The sequence below is a fragment of the Meleagris gallopavo genome, chromosome 2 (assembly GCF_905368555.1).
Source record: "Meleagris gallopavo chromosome 2, MGAL_WU_HG_1.1, whole genome shotgun sequence".
Taxonomy (NCBI): Eukaryota; Metazoa; Chordata; class Aves; order Galliformes; family Phasianidae; genus Meleagris; species Meleagris gallopavo.
This window is the reverse complement of record NC_139405.1, coordinates 25,972,518-25,998,007: the sequence shown is the minus strand read 5'-3', so window position 1 is coordinate 25,998,007 and position 25,490 is coordinate 25,972,518. Positions and strand designations below refer to the sequence as shown.

The following is a 25,490-nucleotide window of genomic DNA, read 5'->3' as shown; positions in this document are numbered from 1 at the left end:
GTTTAAGCACTTAGCATGCTAAAGGAAAAAGATGTGGTAAAGACAGGTATTATAACTCTCTAAAGATTGCTCTAAGAGTATTTTTGTTTTCTTGCAGTTGAATGCCAGGCTCTTGACAGACAAGGCACAGTTCCAGTGTTGCTGAGCACCACAATCTCAGATGACGCAGAAAATGTGGTCAGGACTTCTGTGAGAATACTCAGGGCTTTGTTGATCTGGTTTTTAAAGGGATGTAGTCAGGGCTACAATGACCCAGACTATCACTCAAGTAAGTGTTTTATTTATGCCTTGTCCAGGACCAAAAACACATGAGCTTTTCAAGACAGAGACTAATCTGTGGTTCTGATTTTTGGCTTTTCCTAGGAACACAAGATACACTTACTACCGAGTTTTCTCTCTCTGTCACAGTACTAGAAAAATAAAATGTATTTAGTAGTTGTGTTGCGCAATAAAACCTTTAGCGCAGGCTTTATGTTCTGCTTCACCAGCAAAGCAGAAGAAAAAGGCTATGGTGTAATTCAACAGCTCGTATGGGAACGGGCATGCCACATTCTTCATCAATGTCTAACATCAGTAAACAAGATTGAACAAACATGACTAAACTGATTTCAGCATAGCAGCACTGGATAAATAGACCCTTCAAAAATATTTCTCATCCTTGCATTTTTTCCAGCACAAGGATTCAGAAGTGTTTTTTCTGTTCTGCACAACTTACCTCAGCACATAGTTGACACAGATGATACACTGAGGCTGTAAGTTGCGTGTGTTGTAAATGACGGTCCCTTGAGTTTCCAGCCACACGTATCCACCATGCTTGGCAAGCATACGGTACTGGCCAGTCACCACTTGACCTTTTGTACACACTAAGAAATGGGAGCAGAGAGAGAAAAATAAGGTAGCAGCACAAGTAAGAATGCATAATACATAATTTACTTGTTTAAATACATCTGCTCCCAAGTTTTCATTATGAGAACTGCACTAAAACATTTGTGAACAGTGATCATAGAATGGCTTAGGTTGGAAGGGATCTTAAAGATCATTTAGAACCAGTTTCCCTGCCATCAGCAGGGTGGCCAATGATGCTCAACTTCTAGAAAAAACCAACTATTTTCAATATAAATGTGTCTGTTAAGCTGAGCTTTCCACTCAAGACACTTGGCATTTGAGACCTTTAGATTGTCTGAATATTTAGATCAATGCATGGTTTTTTTTTTTTTTTTGTTTGTTTTGTTTTTGTTTGTTTTTTTAATTTAATACAAGATTCTAATTGCCCTAAAAGTAAAGTCTGCTGACTGCATATTTCTTGAAAGCTTCTGTTCCAGTAGAATTGCTCTCAATTTTGGTTCTCAAATTGATTTAGGAAATTATTAAATAGTCTCCCTGATTTAGTGGTGGATAAAACCAAGGGTCAGATGATTTAAAAGCAATACCCACAATAAAGTAATTCTTGTGGTTCAATTCCATACCTATCTCTTTTTATGCCTAGAGTCAGGAGCTGAAGGTATCAACAACACAAAAGTGAAAGTAGCCTTAGCACAATATTGGTTTTAAGTGGCTGAAGAAGTAACATAATTGTATCAACATCGAGAAAGAAAAAACATCTTATTTATCTAGTTTTGGTTCTCTGTAACAGCTTGGAATTAACAAAAGAGAAGGAACTGAGACTCATGTGAAAAATCAAATAATGTTAACTCCAAATGTTTTATTTGAACTGGCCTGTGTTTCTCAAGCAATAAACTGATGACAGTACAATTCAGGTTTAAAGTTTCATGTAGGTGTTCAAAAGGTGAAGGTTCCCAAGGTGTTTTGTAATATTTGAAAAGAATGGAATTTCAACGTGGAGCTCTGGACATCTACAATGTAGTTTTATGATGTGTGCCTCGTGTACACTTTTTTTAAAAGCAAGGTGTATTGTCATGCAATTTACAACTGTTTATTTGAAAAAAATATGAAATCCTAGCAATTAATAGCAGTAAAATTAGGGCTGGAGTACACAAGCAGTACAAACAAGAATGTATTTATTTGTATGCAGACATAATTACACTGAGTACCTAAATGGGAACTGGCAAACTCAACACTTGAACAGCTTGGCAGTTTTTCCTTTTAAACAGTTTTATGTGTGAAGACAGTATGCCATCAAAGTAATGCCCCCAAAATAAAGCATTTTACTCAATGAGACTGGAACATATTTCTGTATTCTTTGCACAGAATAATTCCTTGTGAATGTGGCCACTCAACAGTGACTATTTATTGTCGCTCTCTCCTCCAACCCTGTGAAACACAACTGCATTGTAGATAATTGTCACTGTGTTTATCTTTCTATCTCTGAAGTTTGTTTGTTTGTTTTCTTCCTAGTAATATTTAATCATCCTTCATTTAATTTATTTAGACAAAGCAGAACAGTACCTTTATTGATTAAATACTTCTGGCAGAACAAAATCAAAAGGCTTTCATTTCAAAGCGTTTTAGTGACTGAACTGTTCTGCTCTGCTTGTGAAACACAATTACACAGCTTCCTAATCATCAGCTCATCAATAAGAGTCACAGCGTAGGCGCCTGCTACATTACAAAGAAGCTTTTTACTGCTTTAATCTTTTTTATTATTATTATTCAAAGCATGTCATGTTCTGATATAATAAGGTACACCAGAATCACTCCTTGGGGTAATCTCATAAATTACTAATACACTTATAACTGCTGACTTTGTTATCAACATTGCATTTAAGGTTCTGGATTCAGAGTGAACTTTTTTTTTTCTTTTAAAATATACATTTTTATATAGATATATACATGCGTGTCTGGACCTTTACAGAATTAGTAACATGTCAACGAAATACACTCACATTGTATGCCTTACTGCTGGGAATAGAAAGGGGGAGTTGTATTCTAGGTGCATTACCAAGAAACATGTCCCAGACAGTGACATTCAGTTCTCCACTGAAGTCAACAGTGAAATTCTCATTGGTTTTAATGGCAACAAGACCAAAGCCTAAATCAGAGTAATTACAGACTATTAATCGCTAAATTGGAAAATATAACGCTGCAGTCAATCATTTGTACAGGCAATAAAACAGATTTCCATCTTGTTTGCATAACGTGTGAAAAACAAGGTACGCTAAATACTGCCACTTTCTAATCTTCTACTGATGTTGACTTAATTAAGACTTTCATATTGTATATGCAACTTTACTTTAGAACACAAGCACTATTGTGCCTTGTTTGAATGCAAGGCTGTTAATGAAGAACTTTGGCAATGAAAAAAGAAACCTGCTGTACAGTAGAACTGCAATGAGCATGATTTGCAACTAAATTTAAAGGAAGAAAAGGGAAGGAGTCCTGCTTTATTTATTAGACTCACTTGAGGTTTTTCTCTTTCTTCCTCTTTAATGGGCTTGTGCAAGGCCTTTGACATGGTCCTGCATCACATCCTTATCTCAGAATTGGAAAGATAAGGATTTGAAGGCTGGACTATTTGATGGATAAAGACTTGGTTGGATGGTCATAGCCGGAGGGTTGCCGTCAATAGCTCTATTTCCAGGTGGAAGCTGGTCGCTAGTGGTGCCCCCCAGGGGTCTGTCTTGGGACTAGTGCTTTTCAACATCTTTATTTGTGACAGACAGTGGGATTGAGTGCACCCTCAGCAAGTTTGCTGATGACACCAAGGTGAGCTGTGGTTGACATAATAGAAGGGAGGGACGCCATCCAGAGGGACCTGGACAGGCTCAAAAAGTGGGCACATGAAACTTAATGAGGTTTAACTAGCCCCTGCCCACAGCAGGGGGGTCAGAACTAGATTATCTTTAAGTTCCAATCTAAGCCATTCTATGACTTAAGCTTCACTTTCCTTCTGTTTTCTATACATCTCTACAATACTAAGTGACAGAATTGATCATTATATTGTTGTATATTTGTAATTAAAAGAATATTGTAAGAAAACATACAAGAGTGCTGATCATGAATGCTGTGTTTAGTTCTGTATTCTGATTTACAACGCTATGAAGTGGATATTTTCTTGCATAAATGAGTATGGCTAGGAAGAAGCAGTTAAGTCCTGTATAAGCTACGTGCTTGTTTGGTAACCTTTTGCATTAGACAACATCTCAGTAATAATGGCACACTTTAAGAAACCTAGGGATTTTCTAATTTGTCTTTGTGGTCATCCTCTGAATTGCTAAGAAGTCTGACTGACAATTCTGTTGAGGGTAACAGTATATATATAGTGTTAATCATAGCATGGAGTGTTGACCAGTAGAGATGGTCCATACTGACCTGTATAGCACCATATGCTCTAGGATGAGTCTGATTCTAAATATTTTCTGTGTAGCGCACTGTATTTTCAGCACTTTTGCTAGTATACCTCACCCCCTCTCCCACTTTTGACTTAATTCAGCACCTCGACCAACCCTCATGTCCAACAGCACAAGTCTGTAGAACATGATACTTTCAGTAGACACCAAAGGGCCATCAAACATCAACTTAAGCCCTTTGTGAGATGATTCCAATTGCTACATTGAGAAGAAGCCACTATCAATACCTGGTCAAGATTTCTAGTAAAAGCAATCCAGAAATCCTTACACAGACATGTCTTGATTCAATGGTCCTATCTGATTAATTAGACAGGGATAAACAGCATGGGCTCTTTCCAGCCACCAAAAAATTTGCCAACTCTTATTTTATTCCCTCTAGCATTGTCCCATTCTTAGAAATGTAACTCAACAACTCAAAACCAACCGTAAAGCATAGTCATCTATTTCCTCATAGGATTACTCTTAGCCCATCATGTGCTACCCACATCTTATCTCTAAGGATCACTCTTTTTCACTGTTAAAAGCATGAACGCATTTTCAAAGAAACAATTTTAACAAATATATTCCCAGAGAATGTGTAAGTATGGTGTGATTATTTTTTTTTTTCAGCAGCTCTGGAAACCAGATGATTCACGCTAACACTGTTATACAGCACCCAACTTTAATCACTGCCAAACATTCTTTCAAATAACATTCAACTCAAAGCTGTCCTGAATCCCTGCCATTGCAGCTAACAACACATTACGTTCCCTTTTCTCCTTAAAGTCAGACAGCTATTCTTTACTGATACTTTCTCCAAGATGTACAGAAAATACTTTCTTCTAAGTGCATTTGCTGGGTAATTCCCTACAGACATGATGTAAGTCATAGTCTTTCCTGAGCCACAGAGACATTGATCATAATAACTACAAGGAGGTTTATGTTTTTGTTTATAACCTGTGTTCACCAGCCTATCAGCTCTACCTTGTTTTATTAAAACAGCAGTAACAGAAATTTTAGTGGTTCTTTGCTGAGTACTCTCCCATGCACTACTAGTTCAGTGGTTGTAAAGCCAGACCTAGGAAGCATAATTTGTATGTTAGGGCACCATGCTGTCTCCAGCCATTGTGCCACCTTTAAGACTGCAGGTTTGAATCAAGCAATTTTAAGATATCTTAAGATATCTGCCGAATAGAAGGAACAGATCTTGGCTCTGATCTCTGTTACCAAAACTATTCAGGTATTTCACATCAAAAACAGCTAAGGCTGGCAGTTTAAGCATAAGAGTAACAAGAAGAATCTGTTTCTGTTTCTATATATAGTCTGTATAATGAATACCTCTTTTAGAAAGTCTCTTTGCACATCTCTTTTGAGTGAAGAGAGGGTTTTTTTGGTAGAAGAACATTCAGAAATATGCTGTACTAAGCTCTTCCTTCTACTCTTTATAGCCATCCTTCTTGCTGAGCCCAACAGTACACCAGAATGATAAACCAGCAAATGCACTTCTCACCAAGCTAATACTGCCTAACTCAGCTGTTCAAATTTTCAACTGATCTTTGTATTACTCCTGAAAGAAAGATCCTCTTTTAGCTATGATCTAAATTTAGTTTTAAGTATGGCAAAAATCAAACCACATAGAAAGAGCAGAAGCAGTTTTCAGCAAGACAAACATGGTAACATGTAAACTTTCTTACAAAGAAAGAACCTATTCTTTTTTCTAAGAATACGTGCACATAAGTACCCATTCTCACAGACAGGATGCACTTATATTTTCAACTACTTATTGAGGTATCTACAAGTTGTGGCTTATTATTTGCCAATTATGAAGAAAACTAAGAGAGTGACTTACAGTTCTGATGACTTTTGGTCATGTTCTCTGAGTCCAAGGCATGGTAGAACTCATATGCTGAACGGCCCAGCAACTCCTCTGGGTGGTATCCAATCAATTCTGTAATTCTAGGTTAAGAAAAGCCAAACATTTAAAATTCACATCACCTGACAGTAAATCACAGCACTCACTTCTAGTCCTTAAAAAAAAAAGGATTAAAACCACAGTGTGAGAAATCCTGAACTTCCCTGCACTTTAGAAGCTACAGAGGATTTCCAATCATGTTCTTAAATATTTCCATATTAAGAATAGATTGGCTTTTAATACTACTACTCTATTCCTAGAAATTCCTAGGATGGTCATCATTGCACACATTGCAAATTTTCCCAGACTGATTGTACAGTATCTTCTATAGAGCTCACAACAATGAAATTATTGCTGACCAAGTTCTCAAGCTGTTCCCTACCCACAGAAATTCCCACTTCCATCATTCAAAAATAAATGCACACAAGGGAAGGGAATAGTGACTGGTACCACCAGGTTTGAAAGTATATAAATTGTAAAAGCTTACTTATATAAAGGTGTTAATTCACTGCTTTTGGTATTACATTTAATAAAAAAGCAAGGTGAGTAACTAAGGACAGTTACAAGAAAAAAATCAGCTCTTTCACTTAATGTTTCTCAATTGTATGAGAACTTTACCATGTGGATTAGGTTACTTGGGTGACTAATCCACAAGCTAAGTAGGATTTTACACAAAGGAAAGCTATGATCTGAAAAAAAAAAAAAAGAAAAAAAAAGGACTTTTTTCAGAGCTTTTCTGAGTACTCAGGCAAGGCACGGTTTGTCACAAGTTCCTGAGTAAATGAAAATAGGTCAGCACACTGTGCAGATGAACTTCTCTAATGAGGGGGTGGAGGAGAAGGGTTCTTTTTTCCTGAATTAAATTTGAATTAAAACCATCATACACACACGCTTACAAAAAAATAGTTAGTAAAAGAATAATAATTTTAAAAATCTTCTATATGCATTCAAAAACTAAAGATATCACATATCTCCCGGGAAAACACAGAAGCATTACTGTTTTTCAAGTCAGCAACAATGGTCTTGGATGCCTCTTCCTAGCTTTGAAACTGTAATAATCACCCACAATGCTACACAGAGAAGTACCAAAACAACTACAAATCAACTGCTTGGCTGTCATAAACCTTAAAAAGCCAGGAAGTTTGGAAAGAGGGTCACATCTTACAGCACATACTTGCTATGAACAGCAGTGCCCAAGTTTTATGCCTCATAACTAAACTCCCCCGGAAGGATTTATCTGACACCACATTTGATTAGTAGCATTACCGCAATGCTACTTCCAAGATGCACATCTCCACTTTTATGTACTGCTTGGAAGGACAGTTGTGGCCCAGCCCTCCAGACAGAAGCATGTCTTTACAAGACAGACATGTAAATACTGTAACACAAACAGAACAAGAGCACGGCAGTCATCTAGATCCCCCTCGAGCAAGGAAGATGAATCAGATGCAGCTATTTTGTGTACAGTTTGAAAGCCAAGGTGTTGAGTCAGCTTTTCCCTCACCTCCACACAAGCTCATACCCCCAGGACACCTTGGTTGGTCACGCTGAAAACTGCTCTCCATCCTCATCTCCATGGCATGAACCTGAGCTCATAAAGGTTCAGCTAAGCAAAGACAGTTGCTGATTTTACTGCATTCCCCCAGACAACGTGGTCTTCTGTTGGTGTTTATAGCTTTGTTTATGCTTACCACTAGACCAACAAAAGGGGAATTTTTGAATCACTCTTCACTGGCAAGTTGCTGATCATTTAAATTGTGACACAGTCTAATCTTAACTTTTCTCTGAAACCACAAATGCCTTTTCTTTTTAATAAAAGCAAGAGTCCTCATAACGAGTGGGTCAGAAGAGCTAAAATGTCAGGAGAACACACTGAATACAGAAGGAGCCCTAATCAAATTAAGGCTCAAAGTACATTTTTCGCTCGCAGTCGCGTGGACCTACTGGAGCAAGCAGCCAGAGGCTTTTTCCAGGACCAGTGTAAATACACAGTCTTTAAAAACTGAAACTATGGCCTTTGGTTACACAATGGCAGAGCACCGTAAAGCTAGCAGATTAGTTTGGAGCTCAGCACAAGGGGAAGGTTTTTAAAATTCAGGAAGTTCAGGATTTAATCTTAATCCACTCATTTGAAGCATGCAAAGAAGGAAAAGGAAATAAAAGTAATGAAATAAAAGCAGCATCATGCACCCAGAAGCACCAATGCAAATCCAAAACCAGCTGTAGTGGATGTCAACAATGGGACTGAGATAGCAAGCAAAACATATGCATTACAGCAAGCTAAGGGACTCTTAACTCCTCTCATAGATGAATTGCTATCTCTATGCCAACATTGTCTACTTCAATCCTGTAATTCTCTTCTCAAGTTACTCCTTACCAACAAACTCTTAACAAGTATGTGTCCTCACTATAAAATTACCCTTCTCCTTAATCCATGGACAGGAAGACTTGTGGTATGATCCTGCTGTGATAATGCCAAGTTTGATTAGATAAAATTTTGCATTGGATTCAAGTTAGCAAGTGGCATATAGGTTTTTACTACGACCAACAAAAAAGTATACAAAAAGATAAGATACTCGCAAACCTGACGAGACTGACCAAAGCAACACCACGTAACAGTGAAATACCAGTCATAAACAATTGTTTTTAAGAAGCTACTTTTAAGCACAAATTGTCTAACCAGCCTCACTGCCCTTGCTAACTGATCTATTATTCTGGTACTTGGCTTCATTACATTTCTTTTCAAACACTCCTGGGAGTAAAATGCTTTTTTCTAGACCTATGTCTTTCTCCCAACCCCAAAACACTAAAGAGCTGGCTGGCAACGTTTCCTAGATACACTTTCAAATACCACTATTTTATAACAAGTATCTTCTCTCCAAGAATTGCTAACAGCATTGTTTCTGGAGCGAGAGCTGACAGGTCGCACGCTCCTTTCTTCCTCCTCTGGTGCTGCTAACTCCAGTAAGCTTTGATGCTCACAGATGTTGGGGCCAACATCTTCCTCTGTGTTCATCACACGGTTCTGTGCCTCTCCAAGATATTTGTGGAAGAAGTCTGGCAGCGCAGTACTGAAGTTGAAATACAGCAAGGGCTGTAACAGCCTCTGCACTGACACTGCTAGGGCACTGCATTGAGTTTGGCCATTCCAGTGCAGCCTCCAAGATCTGTTTGTGCTGTTTGTGCTCCTGCTAAGCAGCCCTTTATGGACCACAAATAGCTTTGGGGTAATCCTAATTTTGCAAAGCAGCACTTCAGTTTTCTGAGCTAAACTTGTCCCCAAAATGCAGCAAGGTCCAAATCTCAAAGAACACATTAAGAGATGGGCAGCAGCCCTCCAGTGTGAGTCTGCCCCAACAACCGCTATTGAAGTGCTCTTTCTCACTTTCTCAGTTTATCTTAATACAGCCATCTCTTGAGACGGAAGTAGAGACTTCTGTGTTAAGTAAAACAACGAATTTGAATCCTATACCTGGACAGGTACAACTTTGGCCTTCCTATTCATTTTGAGACACAGAAAAGCATAAACGAAGTTCACTGTCCAAGGCCACATCTTTTAAGAGATGAGCTATTTCAGGTGTTTTATTTATCTATTTTTTTTTAATTGGGTTCGGGTGTTTTTCTGTCTCTTTGCAGGAGTACAAAGCTTTTTATTGTATAACATTACTTGAGTTAAAATAGTATAGTGAGAGCTAACAGGACCGAGAAGCCAGGCTCTTTGTGCAACCCTACTGTAATGTTTACTGCTCAGAGAAAATAGCTGGGTGTGTATCCGACAGCCCTTGTGTGGACTCTGTGTGTGTGAGGGTGTGGATCCCTGAACAAAGCCTTTCTGTATTCAAACTGTTACCAAGTTATTGAAGTTAAATTGGTCTTGCTGGGAACTAACAAACAAACAAACAAAGTTATACTTAAAGTTGAATGACCTGCAACCCAAAGAGAATGAGAATGAGCCCAAACAGCCATTGCCTCTAGGGTAAAGCTGGGCAAGCACTGTGGTGTGGCTCTCCTGCTGAGCACCAGTGTTTCCTCCGGTAAGATGGCTCCAGATGGTGCTGTCACAAAAGGCAGTGAGACACAGTGAATTTTTCATGGCATCTCCCATTCTAACCCATGCCAACCAAATGCACAAAGCTGAGATCCCCACCCGCTCTCCTCAGAGGCAGAGCTGTCCTGATGGGGTGTATCTGCCCTGCTAAGGAAAAAATCAATAAGGGTACACTGAGAACTGCAAGAGTACTCTCTGTCTCTCCTCCACCCTTGGTCTATCTAAAACAAAGTTTATTTATTAACAAATGCTCTTATTCCTGTTCTATGAGATAATTCAGAAAAGAAAGAAAAAAAAAAAAAGCAAGAGCCAGTTTTGCCAAATGCAAACCTCTGGTTTCAGCTATCACTCTGTTCCTCTCCCTGCTGCATTAACCCTGAGCGGGGATGGAGGAGGGACAGGACATCCTTTCACATGCTTACTTGCTTTCTCACACAATTTGAAGATATTCTCCAAATATAGGTCAAATGGAAAAGCAACTTAAAACCTCTTGTCAGGACCTGTGCTTGCATATTTCCGCTTTACAGAGTCCTAACTGGAAGTACAACACAATCCAGTGTCCTCTCAACAGGGTTATGCTCGTATTAGAAGAAACCTGATTGGGACCAACACTATTGGAATTGCATCTTCCTGCACAATCATATTTAGAATTACTGTGCATCCTCCATCGCCCACTTTTATTCTTCAATTCTTTCATTACAAAATCCCAATCAAGGAAAAGCAAAAAGAGTGTAACTAGTTGGGTTTCTTGTAATTTTCTTGTAACCAGGAACACACAATTCCCCAAAGCAGAAATGCCTTTACAGTAATGTGCAACATATGCTTTCCAGTGTATCGGTGCCAGGGAACGGGTTTGTGACAGCCTCCAGAATGGCTAACTTGCATGCCCAGTCCTCTCTCATTGTGCAAGACAGATTTTCTCCCTTATCCTTCTCTCACACATGCCACATACTGTCATCTGGGGCAAAAAGCACTTCCCCCTCCACTTCACAGCACCCCACAGAGGTCTTGGGGGTGAAGGTAGAAAGCCAGCATCACATACAAGGCCACATCACCCACTGTGCTTTCAAAGCCCCCTTCCCTCAAAGATACAGTGTATTCATTTCCTTTGTACCTGTGGGTACCTGAAGTACTTTGGGAGTTTTCCATCAAACACAAATAGAGTTTTTGTATTTGTTTTGTGGATTTTTCCACCACAGAAACATGCTGCAGTTATTTCTGTCTACCCGTTGTCCCAGTGGCCCTGTACAGGAAGATACGCTGAGCATCGTCACTGCCACTAAAGTAACAGAACTTCTTTCACCCAAAGACTTGCCCCTTTCTGACTAAAACACCCTCTCAGGAGATTGTCCCTGACATGAAGCCTCGTGCAGCTGAACTAAGTCCTCACTTGGATTATTGAATTGTGCCACTGATCAGCATTTCCGTATTACAGCTAAAATAATCCTTCCTGAAAACCACTTAGCCAAGATAAGTGGAGCAAGGGAATGTTTTTAAATCACTCTCCAGGAATGGCTGAAGCAGGCATTTAGAAAAACAAAGAATTTGAGTTGTGGACCGATCTTTAGTATTTTATGTCTCAAAACCCCTGTCTTTGTGGGTTCATCACCTTGCTAAAATTGTTTTAAGAATACAAATCCTTCCCACATAGCCACAGGCAAGTAACAGACCCACATATATACACATTTTATATTTGGAAGGCAAAATATAAAGGCTACTATCTCAGATATTTTAGATGAGGAAAGGCCAGTCTTATTCAGTTCATGGCTTACCCATGTCATGTCTTCCCTGTCCCTGCACCCTCCTGAGGAAAATCCTAAATAATCAAGCCATCTAATTTTTGTTACTTACTGTTGAAATGTAATCAGTGTATTCTTTTGTCACATAAAAAGACAATGAGCTTTCCTAAGGAGATGGCTGATGCCATCATCATTTTCTGCAACAGATACATTTCAGTTGCACACAGCCATCTTTTGTATGTATTTGAGCTTCATACTGAAGGCGGATGCTTCCATCATGAGTAAGGCTGAGCATAGCGGCCATTCATTACAATAATGCCCCTGAAATCTTAGAGTTTTTGAACTAGATGCTTCAAAAATAAAAACACTGTGGAAGAAGTCCAGAAGGTAGACCTCTTCACACTGGAGGAACTGCAAAAAGGGTCCTTAGACTGTGTGAGGAGGCATGCTGCTCCCTGGATATCAGCCCTGAGCTCAGATCACACAATGATCTCTCGTGGTGAAATGATCCATGTCAGCCCTATCATGCTGCTGCAGAAAGGCTGAGTGCACTGAGCAGGGTTTAGGCATCCGACTGCCTCATGCTGCCTTTCTTTTCTGGCTCCTCAGCCTGGATTTACATTCCTGGCATAAGCTACTCCTTTAATGCCAGTTGTCTAACAGCACCAAATTTGATAAGAACAGTTGAATGTTTTACATTTTTATGTGCCTGCTGAGGTGTCACCTGCTGGAGAGAGGCCAACATCCCTCTGGGAGGAAAGAGAGCCAGAAGGATTGACTGGGAAGAACCTGAAAGGTGTGTGAGGTTTATTTCCTTTTCTGGCCTCGCTGGCTTTTCATGGCTTTATCATAATTTCAGTAAAACATGAATGAAGCCTCCCAACTAAATTATTTAGCAACAGACATGCAGTTTGGTTGTTTTATTGAGAAATCTCTGAAATTCCTTACAAGTTATGTAATTCAGAGGATGCTGTTGCATTTCACTGCTACATGAAAGGTTTTCTCTGTACATCACCTCCTTGTAAATTAAAGCAAGCACATAACGTTTCACTCTTTTTAAAACAATCATATATATCTTCCATAGAAAAGTCCTGCAAATTTGCACTTATAATTGCCCAAGCATCAAGTCTGGTAGAGATATGAGAATGATGCAATATAGCAGAAGCTTCTGTTAGATGCTTGAATTCAACCACTGAGTAAGTTTATGGCACCAGTTATTCTGAGCTACATTGCTTATTTATGATGAATCACTACTGTCTTGTTAGACTTTTCTTCCTAACAGCAAAATCCTCAATACTCTCATCCTGAAAGTACTAAACAAAAAAAGAGTATTTTATTGCAGTTACACCATAGCACACTTCTAATTACAACAGACTTGCTGCTAAATTCCCAGAGAGGTCAGAATAAGGTCATGAGTTTCACACTTGTAACCTTGCTTTCATCCATAGCTGCTAAACCAGCTGGTTTAAAGGCTGATGCATCATACAATTTAAAATAATAATCTTGGTTAGAATAACTTTTAAAAAGCCTTCAAAAGATCAAGAAAATAAATAAGGACTCAATCCTGTGAGTTTTTAATTGGATTCAAGCATGCAGATAAACTCACTGACAACCCTACAGATATCAGTGGCTGCAAACATCTCTGAATGAGAGCGGCGTCACACAAAGCCATCAGAAAACTTCAAATTAAATTCAGGAATCGTTGACTCCACCTCTTGGCTCCACACATCACCACCCAACACTCAAGTCTTGTGTCTGACAGTGCTGTCCTACTGTTCCTTGAGCTCCAGTAGCTCAGGACTGTGCCCACTGCCATGGGCAGCCTGTTCCATGCCCACCGCCCTCTGGTGCAGACCCTGACCATGAATCCCAACTGCCCCTCCCGTGACAGCTCCATGCCGTTCCCTTGGGCCCCGTTGCTCCCTGTGAGGTGATGCAGCCACCATGAGGCCTCCCCTCAGCTCTTCTGCTCTGAGCTGAACAAACTCAGAGACTTCAGCTGCTTGTCACACATTTTGCTCTCCAGACTTTTCACCATATTTGTATTTGTAGCTCTCCTTTGGATGCTCTGTAATAGTTTTATGCCATTCTTATACTGTGGTGGCCAAAACTGCACACAGTGCTCAAGCTAGGGATGAATCAATAAGCATTAAAAAAAAAAAAAAAAAAAAAAAAAGGAAGAAAAGAGAAAATAACCCAGAGTATTACAGGTGCTATTTTCTCTGTAAGTAGGAACTTGAGGAACCTTCACGGGAAGAGCCTTGTGGTTCACTCACAGGCAAGGAAGGTGGTTACCATATATAGGCAGGGAGAAAAGACAGATAGTATGAAACACCATGGAGATTCTAGCGAAAACAGGCAGAGAGACTATGGGGACCTCCATTCTTTCATTCAAGAGTCTGAAGAGTGGGGGGCACTGCACCCTAGCTGTGTCTAGACCTTCTCCACTTCACCTCTAAAATGTGCACACAAACAGTAAAGGGTAATCACTCTTCTTTGAGCACCAGCTTCTTTCAGAGCTCTGGGTGCCTTAACAGTTCTTAATTAGTCTAGAGCATAAACTACTTTTCCAACTAACTGATAACCAGCAATCTGGGCCAAAACAACTATTAGAGTCCTTGACTAAGCTCCATAAGGCATGTCCCTAGAGGTATTCTCTAAAAACATAACAGAAACTCTCTGTACTCTTCAATTTAAGACTCAAGAAACTAATGTTTATGGCTCTAAGTTGCCTTGCCTTCTGCCAGCAAAGTTGAATTTCTCACTTGGAAGTGGAAGAAATGCAGCAGGAGTACTGTTCTGTCTAAATTGAGATTTGAGTAACAGATTGTACTTTCTTTTAGTCCTTGTTGATCAGGTATACACAGGAGGGCAGTTTGACTGCTGACTGCTTGTTTTGGATAAAATTGAAATGTCCATGAAAAGAAGAAATCAGCTATCAGCTAAGTTTACCTGTCATCACAGTAGGTGAATTTCATGTCCATGCTATGGCGACTCATGAAGGTCTTGCTGTCCAGAGGGATATCAATATTTGAAGGATGCTGAATAGGCTCGCACATTATTATAAGGCAGGTGAGAAGAGGCTCTTTATACCCACACAAAGTGTGAGGAGGACAAGTATTGTACACTTTAACTTGTCCAGTGCAGTGCAAAACCTGAAATAACAATTTGTGAATGAAAAACAGACACATAACATACATTCCCTACAATCCAGAATGTCTTCTTAAAAATAAAACAAAGTCAACACTTATTGCTAAAATGGTACCTTCCATGTGGCAGATTTGAGATTAACTGTTCTGCCTCTGTTGGTAACGGTGCATTTCATCCTCATGAAGAAGTCACGCTCAGTTGACATCTCCTTGCTTTTCTTTCCGAAGCCTGGACCTACAAAAGGAAAGTGGCAAATGAGTCTTCTCAGTTTCGTTCCTTGATTTCTCCTGTTTATAAGCACAAAAGATGCAATAGAAATAATAGACTAATTCTCAGATAACATAGCTGCAGAGACCATCAAAGATGCATGGACCATTGAAAAGCAGTTTGTAGATCATAAACTTTAAGTTAAATGGGACTTTTTGCATTAAAATTATGTTTTAGCTTGCAGCACAAAAATCTTTGCAAAGATTTACAAGAGAAAACATTTCACCTGTTTTAACTTGATGAAAGGAAAACACTAAACAAACAGCTCTGAGGTCTATCATACATAAGCAGTATTTTGCAAAACAAAACAAAACAAATCTGCAAAGAATTGAATAACAGTTGATGATTGCTCTAGGAACAAAAATTCTCTTTACTATGACTAACAGATCTCTACTATCGGCCGATTACTTCATTTGGTTCTTTTAAAGCAAACTCTTTATTTCAGTATTACCAGTTTTCAGACTCAGATTCTCTCTGATTTCTTCATGATCACATGGATGAGTGAAGTCAAAAATACTGTGTCCAGTTAATTCCACCTATTTAGAAATAAAAATGATCCTTATTTAAATAAAAGCAACACGTACAGAAAATAATGTGAATCAAATGGATCAGGAGACAATTTTTGGAGGGACTTGTCTTTTCTTGCTGAGAATTTCAGTTGCTCATTTATATGCTTTTAAATATCATTTGTTTAGAAGAAAATGTTGCTACAATTAAATATACTAACAGCAGCTTTGGGTTCATTTCCAGTATCCAAAAACACTATAACTTTGATAGAAATGGAGAGAGAAAATAACAACAGAAGCAGTGCTGCCTGGTGTACAGGGCATCTGTCTGACAAACAAGACAGTCTATTTCTATTTTATTTTTTATTTTTTCCAGAAACACATACTTGTTTTTCTGCATTTAGGCATATGTCTAGTTTCTAGGAATTGTATTACAAAGACAGGAAAGTGTGAGGGAACAAGTTACCTGGGTGAGACCCATGTATTTGTTGACATTCTCTGACAAAAAGATCATGTCTCCATCCTGTGTCACCACGGCAATAAATCCCTCCAAAGCTTTCAGGTACAAGTTGTCCATCTGCTGGTCTGCCTCTAGTTCATTCTCATTGTCGCCACATACTGAGAAAAAAAGGAAAAAAGCATCTAAAATCTTTGGCCAGCCTTTTTCAGCACCATCACATCCAATAACAAGGCAACAAAATATTTTTCTGCTCTTCGAATTTCATTTCCATAAATCCCTTGTGGAGGAACCTATTTTTTCTCCTTTTTTGAGAAGAACATGATCTCCCTATGGAAAGGCAGGAGCTACTTTGCTAAACCTTTTGACAAACACAACAGATTTTCTATTGACCTTGTTTGCTTTTCTGCTGGACATGTTCTTATTGCATAACACTGCCAATACTCAGACACAAAGCATAGATTCTGGACATACATTCTTTTGGCCACACGTTACCTTCACATCTAATAGGTGCCAAGTGCAGGGCAGATCTTAGAGAAGGCAACTGAATGGTCTTAACAAGAAATATTTACATCAGGTCAGGTTCTCCAAGGAGTTCAAATACTCTTCCTATGAAGCATGCCTATATAGCTCTGCACTCAGAATGAAGATGTCTGTTAATACTACCTTTAGAAGAAAAAGTAGGAAAAGTCCCTTGAAGTCCTTTCGGGGACATCTCTCATCTAGCAATTCCCAAAATTCCTGTAAAAAACTCAGATCCATCCCATCAATACCTGCTTTTACACCTGCAGGAGTCAGAACTCCATTCACCTCTGACACATGTTGTTGCCCGCCTATGTTCCCTCCTGATCCACAAAGGGAAAAGCTTCAGATCCCACACATTTGCCTATGAAGCGTTCACAAATTCAGCGCATCTTAACATTTTCGGGGAAGAGTGCTACTGCTGTGCTGAAATCTAAGGTCTTGCTGGAAAACTGAGGACATCCTTGCCTTGTTTTGTGTTTTTGTTTTTGACACTCACCTTCCTGTTTTTGTTTTTTGTTGTTGGTTGTTTTTTTTTTGTTGTTGTTGTTTTTTTTGGCTTGGCTGTAGAGATGACTGATGGCACTGCTATGCCTTCAGTGTCTGTGCTCCACCTCCTGAGATGGGATACAATTGGTAGGCATGGCTGTAGGAGAAGAGGGCAGACACACTGCTCTTCCTAACACCTCCTCTCCTCTCACAGGTTTAAGTCCGTCATCCAGCTGGCCATATAGTACTCTCACCTTCTCAACTCCCACACCAGTTCAGCCTCATAAATAAGAAGCCTGCAGATGACTTGTACATGATTGATACTGAAAAACTTCTTTGTAGGGAGGGCTCAGGCTGAGCCCACCAGGACTGCTCTGGCCAGAGGCTCCAATCCTACTGCATCAGCCTGCTTTGCAAGAATAGGGAGACTCAAAGAAGTTGCTCAGAGTAGCTGTTTTGCTTTGTTGGTTAAATGTTCCAATTTCAGCACAGAGATTTTGATTGTTAGCAAACTCGAGAAAAATATTTCATTTATGTGTTTTTCTTTCCCACCCTAAAACAATACATTCATATTCTCTTCTTGTGGAAAGGTTAGTTTCAGGAGAAGTCTAGAAGCAGAACTGGGGTGTTGCTTTGCAAAGTACATTATTGGAAATGACTTTGTTGTTGTTGTTGCTCTGTTTTTCTTCCCCAGTAGGGAAGAAGCTAAGCCAAACTAACATGGTTCTTACTTTTAAGTATGAAACAGCTACGATTAAAGGAGGAATCTGATCTATTCACCTCCTGCAATTGCACCTCTAATACCTAAGTCTGGATCAGAACAAGCACGGAGGGATGAGCACTTGCAGCGTGCAGACCCTGGTTGGAACAGATGAGTGACGACAAAACTGACATCAGCTTCTGCACCTCTCTGGCAGCTGCCCATCACCCATCCTGCAAGCACTGGAAGGTGCTGGTCAGCCCCAGAGCCATCAGGAGCACTTTGTGTCCCTAACTTTGTTTCTCAGCATGGCCGTTTGGTTAGAGGGGAAGAGGAGAAACCCGGGATGGGCAGCACAGGCTGGCAGTGCACTGCTTCACGTCCTGCACTGTGCATTGAACTACACGCGCAGGGGCCAATTCCTCCTCACTACAAAGCAACTGGCTTCAGGAAATTACATCAGGGCCAGCGTTTAAAATACAGAAAATACACAATAATATATTTGAATAGTATGCACTTTGACCATAATGACATTTAGGTGGGGAAAAAAAACGGTAAGTGACCATCTGCTCCAAAGCTTGTTTCTGCTGTGTAAAGAATGTCAAGGGTCTTTTTTAACTTTTCCGGATGCAAACAAATGGTTTATTCAGCAAGGATCATGGCTACAGCCCAAGACAATCAGCCAAGTGTGGGTTCGGAGAAAAAATGACTTTTCAGCTCTAACCCCAGACCCTCCTTTCCATTTTTTTTTCCAGCTCATTAAGTTTGCATTAACAAAACATCACCATTCAAAAGCAGGAAGGCTATTCAAAGCATTTGTATTCTTAAATGCCTCCAACAGTGAAAGACAAACACTTTACTTGTATTATCAGGTGATTAAGTTTGCTTTTCCATGTATATAAATTATATTACTTGTACAAACACATAGAGAGGACATAGGATCATTCACATTAGGGCTGCAGGTTCAATCCCTTAAGGTCTTAGTCCAGCAAAGCACTTAAAGACACAGACAGCCTTAAAGCTTAACGTGGTTACAGGGATTTGTTGGATCAGAGTTTAACTGTATTATTAAAACTACCTTCGTCCAGCTGGAGGCATCTGTGTTGTGGGCTGGGAGGAGGGAGGGGAATGGTGTGTGCTGCTGTGCCTCCTCGTGCTTGCCAGCCTTGTGGGCATCCCTAGCCACCTCTGCAGAGGCATGGGGAGAGGCCCCTGAGCTGGTCATGTTTTCCCCTGCCCAGGTTCCCTGCGGTGGCCCCCGTAGGCACAAACAGTGCTAAGCCCCTGAGCAGCACAAACTGAAATCGCTGGTCTGCAGCAAAGAGGGAGGCTGGCACCGCTGCTGTGCCCCTGCTAGGCTCTGCATTGGAGGCTTAGCAGTATAATTACATTAATACAATTAATACATAAGAATCCCTCCTTTGCCTATACTTACAGTGTTACAGCTTGTTCCCTTTCTCCTGTGAAAATCACTAGCTATTAATACACAGAGGATATACACACATTAGGAGATTGATATACTGGGCACAATTAAGTTATTCCTACCTGCAAAAATCTGGTTTTCTTTAGAACAAATCTATTTAACAGCAGAAGAACAAATAAAGCCACTGCTGCTGTGAGCTGGCCCCAGAAACCCTAGTTATCTTTCACTTTGCTTTGAATTTTCTTCACGAGTTTATGGTAGGGCCAGGCTGGAGCGTTAGCATAAGGAATTTCAGCTCCAGATGGAAAGATGAGGCCAAATGAAAACAGGTCATCTGCACGAGGAGGAAGAGGCAAACAGCCTGACATTTCCAGTAGGTCTGAGGTCACTTCTCTGGGCAGTGGCAGCCCATGCAGACTTGCCAGCCTTTTCCAAGTCTTAAAGAAAGTTAACTGTGGATCCAACTTACTCTGATTTCTAGGAAGAATTTTGATTGTCATCACTGTTTAAAAGAGCTGCTATATTAATTTTGCAGTAAGGATGAACTTATTTTTTGCCTGCGATTATTTTCATTTTCCCACTAATCACCAGATTATCTCAGTTCAGGTAGCAGGACAGTGGGAGAGTGGACTACAGATATTCCAGTCTAACTATAAATTAATTCAGCAGAATGAGGCATTGTAATATAACTGTTCATATTATAGTTCCATTTATGGATCTCAGCCAAGATTATTCTTATACACCACTAGGAAAGCCTATAAGAGAGGGAGAATCCCTGTCTTGCTGAGATGTGTAGATCTTGAAATAAGTCAGAGAGCCACACAGAAGTGAAATGGCATCCCTAGGGCTTCTACAGCACACCCAGGAGCACAGCAATAGTCCCCAAACCCCATGCAATGCATTCACACTGCCTCAAGGCAGTATTTCTCAGCCTGCATCAATTTTTGATATGGCATTTTTGCAGTTTATTTCTCAGTCTGTATCAAATTTTGAAAAGCATTTTTAATCAGCTCTATTTTGAAAAAAATCCGCACCAACTGTAGTAGAATGTGTTCATCAACAAGAAACTTTGAACTGTAATGGCAAATGCTTATTGCAGTGTTTATGATAACCTTTAATGCTAAAAATAGCGCCTGTAAACAAGCTTTGATTAATTCCCACTGTCAGGATGTGCTCTGTTCCCAAGTTTAAGAACACTTTTTCCGTAGATGCTTGCTCATTTCCTTCAGTCCAATCTCTTGGAATGAATCTGAAGGCTCAAACTTTAGGCTCTCCTTACTGCTCAGGTACAAACAGACCCCTAGCAAACAGCCTCTGCTCCTTTCAACAGCTTTGTTCTGACCAAAGGTGCATTTTTTTTTTTTTTTGTCAGTTCAGAGGTACAAAATGTTTAAAGGGGCTTCTACAAGGGGTCACATCACCAACTCCACAGACTTGTCAAGGTTTGTCTCTTATCCTGAATCCAACAAGTACCAGAAAGTTGCTCAGATGTTGTGCATAGCAGACACAAGGCTGCAAGTTTTCCAGAGGATTGTAAAAGTTGCTTGATGCCAGATCAGAAGGTAGGGAATACGTAAGAGCAGTTTTAACCTGCATCAGAGAGGGCAACTTTGGAACAGACCTGTCTCTTCCCAGTTTCTTTTTTTGCATTAGAGGAAAGCAACAGATTTCCCCCTCCCCTCACCTCCCCCCTTTCTTGACGGAAGAGTACATCCTGTTCAAAGGGTTATTTTCAATATATCCAATAAATGCTTTCGGTTTAGATACATCACAAAAAAGCTACTCTTAAACCTGAGTCTTCCTGAAGGGCTCCTATCTTTAGGAGCACAGGAAATTTTGATAAAGAAAACACTTATGTTAATGCTGCAATTTTACTGTAGTTTGTACCTAGCCAAATCCCTCAGATTCTCCTCTGAGAAGGTGCATTGAGTCATGCTGCAATTGGTGATGAGTGGAGGGATGCAGCATCACATCAGACCAGGCTTTCTGAGCACACCTTCCCCCCAAAAAGGATGTCACTTCAGGCAGCTGAGGGCACTCGGTACCCATCTCCACTCAATCCTACCAGCACAGCTGGCACAGAGCTAGTTTTCAATGAAAGCAAACAAGTGGACAAGCTATTTTTAAAGCACTGTTTTATGCCACAATGGTCTGAGATTAGATGCAGCTTGTCCAGACATTCAAAAACAATGCCCACATCAGTTCTCCTCGCAGTTTGTGCTCTCCCTTAAAAGCACAGAGAAAAGCTATTTTTTCCCTTCTGCTTCCCACTGGCTTTCCTGCTCTGTTGTCTCCCTCCCTTGAAACAACTTCACACTGGCTTCCTTGTGGCCTCCCTTCTCCCAAACAACTTCCCGTCTGCTTCCCTGCTCCCTCCCCATCTCTTCTGTTGTCTGCCTGCAAAGAAACGACTCCCACCCAGCTTCCTTTGCTGGATTCTCTGCAGAAAAGACACCTGGGTGACTGTACAATTAGCATGGGATTGAAGCAAGCTGATAAAGCTGTGCTCACCTGATTAGCCTAACTAAAAAGTCAGCAGCCCTGGCACATTGGTGCCAAGGTGTCCTGGTTGCAGTAACTCCTCTATCACATGTGCAGTCCAAATAAACACTTAAAATTATTGGCACCCCATACAGGCTTCCTAAAGTGGATTCTCTTTCTAATATTCAGACAACAACACACTGAGTAAGCCTTAAAAACTACCACAATACTAAGGGAGATAGATTTATTATTGTGTGGAAAAAGACAATTATTTTTCTTTTGCCATCCATTCATACCCGAAAAGCACAAGCTGTACTAGGAAATAGTAAGATACAAATACTGGTACTGGTCTTTCTGACTATGCTGAAAGACATAAGCTCCTAAATCCAAAAGCTCCAATACAGATAACCACCAAACAGCCAATTTTTAGCAGCAACTTTCTGGGATCAAAGCCTTTACTTAAACAAAGATCTATTCTAAATTTATCCCAATGACATTAATGCAGCGACGGCAAGATGTATTATGCCAACAGAATTAGAAGACAGCTTGAAAAATATTTAAGAGGTCATAATTAAATGATATTTCTACTAACATTCCAATTATACCGCGTACTGTTGTGTGCACAACATGGAAACAGTATTATAAAGCCATTGTTTCAGTTTGCTTCCTGTGATACTAATCTCAATCAGGCCGTCAGACTAACAGCCTGCATTTCTAAATGTTAAAGGCTTCCTCTCCAACATTCCCACACAGAATTGCCTACTGTGAAAATCAAAGGGAAACGCGTTACTAAGTAAAGAAGCAACTTTTATAAAGCAAAGCCTGGTATTTTTTACCCTTTTGAACTCTGAGATATACAACCAGCTATTTCCTATTATGATAGGATGCAAGGGCCCGGCGGAGGCCCCGCCATGGCTGCAGGAGAAGCGCGCCCGCAGCCCAGACGCTGGGCCTTCCAGCAGCACGTAGCGCCGAGCTCAATGCATGCCCAATGCATGCTCAGACTCCAGGCTCTGCCTTTCACCTGCTGGAAGAACGTAGGCATAGATCTCCCAAGGTCTCAGCTTTCTGCCAGCTAAATAATCATTATGCAGGAACAGCTAGCCAAACAGTAGAGTTACACAAGTGAAAAGCTCTGTTCCAAGTCAGGGAATAGTACAACGAGGCATCAAGCATTCAGTGCCAAGGGACCGAGGCTGGCACACTGCCTGAAGCCATCCATCTGAAGCATGAGGATACCCCATCCCTGGAAGTGTCAAGGCCAGGCTGGATGAGACTCAGGGCAGACTGAGCTGGTGGGAGACATCCCTACCCATAGTAGGGGGCTGGAATCAGTTGGGTTTTAAGTCCCTTTCAACTCAAGCCATACCATGATTCTGTGTGCTTGCAGAAAGATGAGGATGCAGTCCCACGAAAGCTCTCGCTTGCCCTGTTCCCAGTAAATCTGCCATGTATCGAGATGTGTCCTCATTTGAGTACCATGCCCACAAACAGCATTACTAAATATGATGTCTTCCACCAGGAGCTTTTGATATAATTAATAACAAATAACAAAAATGCTAATCAAGTAGTATGTTTTTCTCTACTGACTTCTGAAGTATTTACCAAGCTGTATCCCAGGCTTATTTTAGCGACATTCTGTGTGTGTGTATATAAGTACAGTAAACATTATTTCAACTTCCTAATTAATGACAGAACATAAATTCCCACTTAACTCCAGTTTACACTAAGAGTCTAGCCCAAATAATCAGTACTGTTCCATGAAGACAACATAAAGCAAAGAGGTCTGCAGGCTGGGGTAGGTGTTTGTCTCTCATGCATGCTCCAGTTCTCTACCACCGCATAGTTCCCAGTTAGTCTGTCAGAGATGACAGAAGCAGCTCTGTGCTACCTAGTACTGGAGTTAGGCTCCTCAAATGCAATGCAAAGCTAATGCTAAATTCCAGTCTGCTAGATGTGACTTCAAATGGGGGCGGTTTCGGTTGGGGCTTGGAAAGAAGAAAACCAACAGGCATCTCATAAGCCACTTCCATTTCACTCCATGCTCTTGCCAAAATCTCTTCATAAGGGAGTCAAAAAATAATCATTTTGAATTAAATTAGACATCCTAATAGAGAAAATTTGTATCTTTATGAAGACTGACATTGCTCAGCAGACCACAAAGACTTTGATTCCGCTCTCACAGGAACAGGTCAGAAAAACAACACCTTTCCAACTTCAGCTGCATTAAGTATTGTACAACAGGCCTGAAAGGCAGAAGCTTTTCAAAAACTCTCACCTGCCAAAAGTCTGCTTAGAAATGCCTATATTCAATTTTCCCGCTTTGTCTCCTGAGGGGAAGAAACAGTACTCAAACTGATAGAAATTTGCTTTGGTTAGAATAGGACTCTTCCTATGTGAATTTCAGGAATCTCAGCAAGTGTACACTGCACAGTAATCAAAAGAAATAAAGTTTCAAAATCATTATTCTGATAAAGAAAGTCCTCTCTTTGATAACCACTGTATTCCAAAGCCTGATAGGTGTTCTCTTTCCAATATTTGGGGCTAAACAGTTTCAGCTTTCTTGTTTAGCTTGATTTAAGAAGTAGCCAAACCCAGAAGAATATAAGTAGCAGATGAGCAAGAAATTACAAGTACTCGGTGGTTTTCTAGCTCAAGTTCTTTCATTTCCATGTATTCCCCATGTCAGAAAATAATATCCAACTTTGCTAAAAAATCAGTCCCTTTAGACTAACTTAAGCTCAATCACTCAAAAGAAACATTTAAAGATTTTGAAACTCTGATCCACACTTCCATGGACAAATCTGCATGAGATGACTTAATCCAAACCAGTATTTTAACTGGGGAAGCAGATCAGACTAAAGGCTAAGAAAACAACTAACATAGAAGAGATTTGGAACATCGTTAAAACACAGTCTGTCACAACTGTAACATTTCATTTCCAGATTCCTGTCTATCTCCTTGGTCATGGTGATACCTCAAGAAAATGTAAATCAGCTACACAAATCACACTGGTTTTCAAGCAGTGTCACAGAAGACACACCAAAGTATGCAAATATATGAATACTACATCAATATATTGAGTTGTCATCAATCTCAAATAATACAATCTTAACCCTTAACACTAAAGAAGTGCTGAACCAAATATTTTGTCTGTAGAACTTTGTCAATAAGTGAAAGTGTATTTGAAAAGTTCACTTTAAATTCAATGGTTTTCAGATCAGCAATATTTTCTTCTCATAATGACAGCATCAAATTACTTTGTTTGAACATCCACAGACACAAGCATTATTTATATTATCTGTTACAGTCCTGCAGAAGTTTGCTTTTCCTGTTCTGTACCAGTCACTAACTCATCTGATGTAAATATTTGTAAAGCTGAAGCTGGTTGTGGTTTTTTGTTTTGTTTTTGTTTTTAATGAGAAAGCCACTAAAAATTTGGCTTGCTGTATAGCATTTTAAAGAATGTTTACCTATTTAATGCACTTCAAGCATTAATTACATGGAGAT

At 40.0% G+C, this 25,490-nt stretch overlaps 1 protein-coding gene and 1 long non-coding RNA gene across 4 annotated transcripts in view; one reads left to right on the top strand and one right to left on the bottom strand.

Annotated features, from left to right (window-relative positions):
- Positions 1-25,490, bottom strand: part of EPAS1 (endothelial PAS domain protein 1) — a 78,611-nt gene that overhangs the window by 8,009 nt on the left and 45,112 nt on the right. For both annotated transcript variants that reach the window (XM_085219370.1, XM_010706779.4), the window contains exons 3-8: positions 16,375-16,526; positions 15,854-15,938; positions 15,251-15,369; positions 14,938-15,140; positions 6,136-6,242; positions 716-863 (exon numbers count right to left, since the gene is read on the bottom strand). In XM_085219370.1, coding sequence (XP_085075496.1) covers positions 716-863; positions 6,136-6,242; positions 14,938-15,140; positions 15,251-15,369; positions 15,854-15,938; positions 16,375-16,526 — 814 coding nt within the window. The remainder of the gene's footprint in view (positions 1-715; positions 864-6,135; positions 6,243-14,937; positions 15,141-15,250; positions 15,370-15,853; positions 15,939-16,374; positions 16,527-25,490) is intronic.
- LOC146544908 (uncharacterized) overlaps positions 1-25,490 on the top strand; it is a 68,483-nt gene that overhangs the window by 41,755 nt on the left and 1,238 nt on the right. The window contains exon 3 of one of the 2 annotated variants that reach the window (XR_014882024.1): positions 98-25,027. The exons of the other annotated variant lie outside the window; for it this stretch is intronic. This is a non-coding gene — a long non-coding RNA (uncharacterized LOC146544908). The remainder of the gene's footprint in view (positions 1-97; positions 25,028-25,490) is intronic. 2 annotated transcript variants of the gene reach the window in all.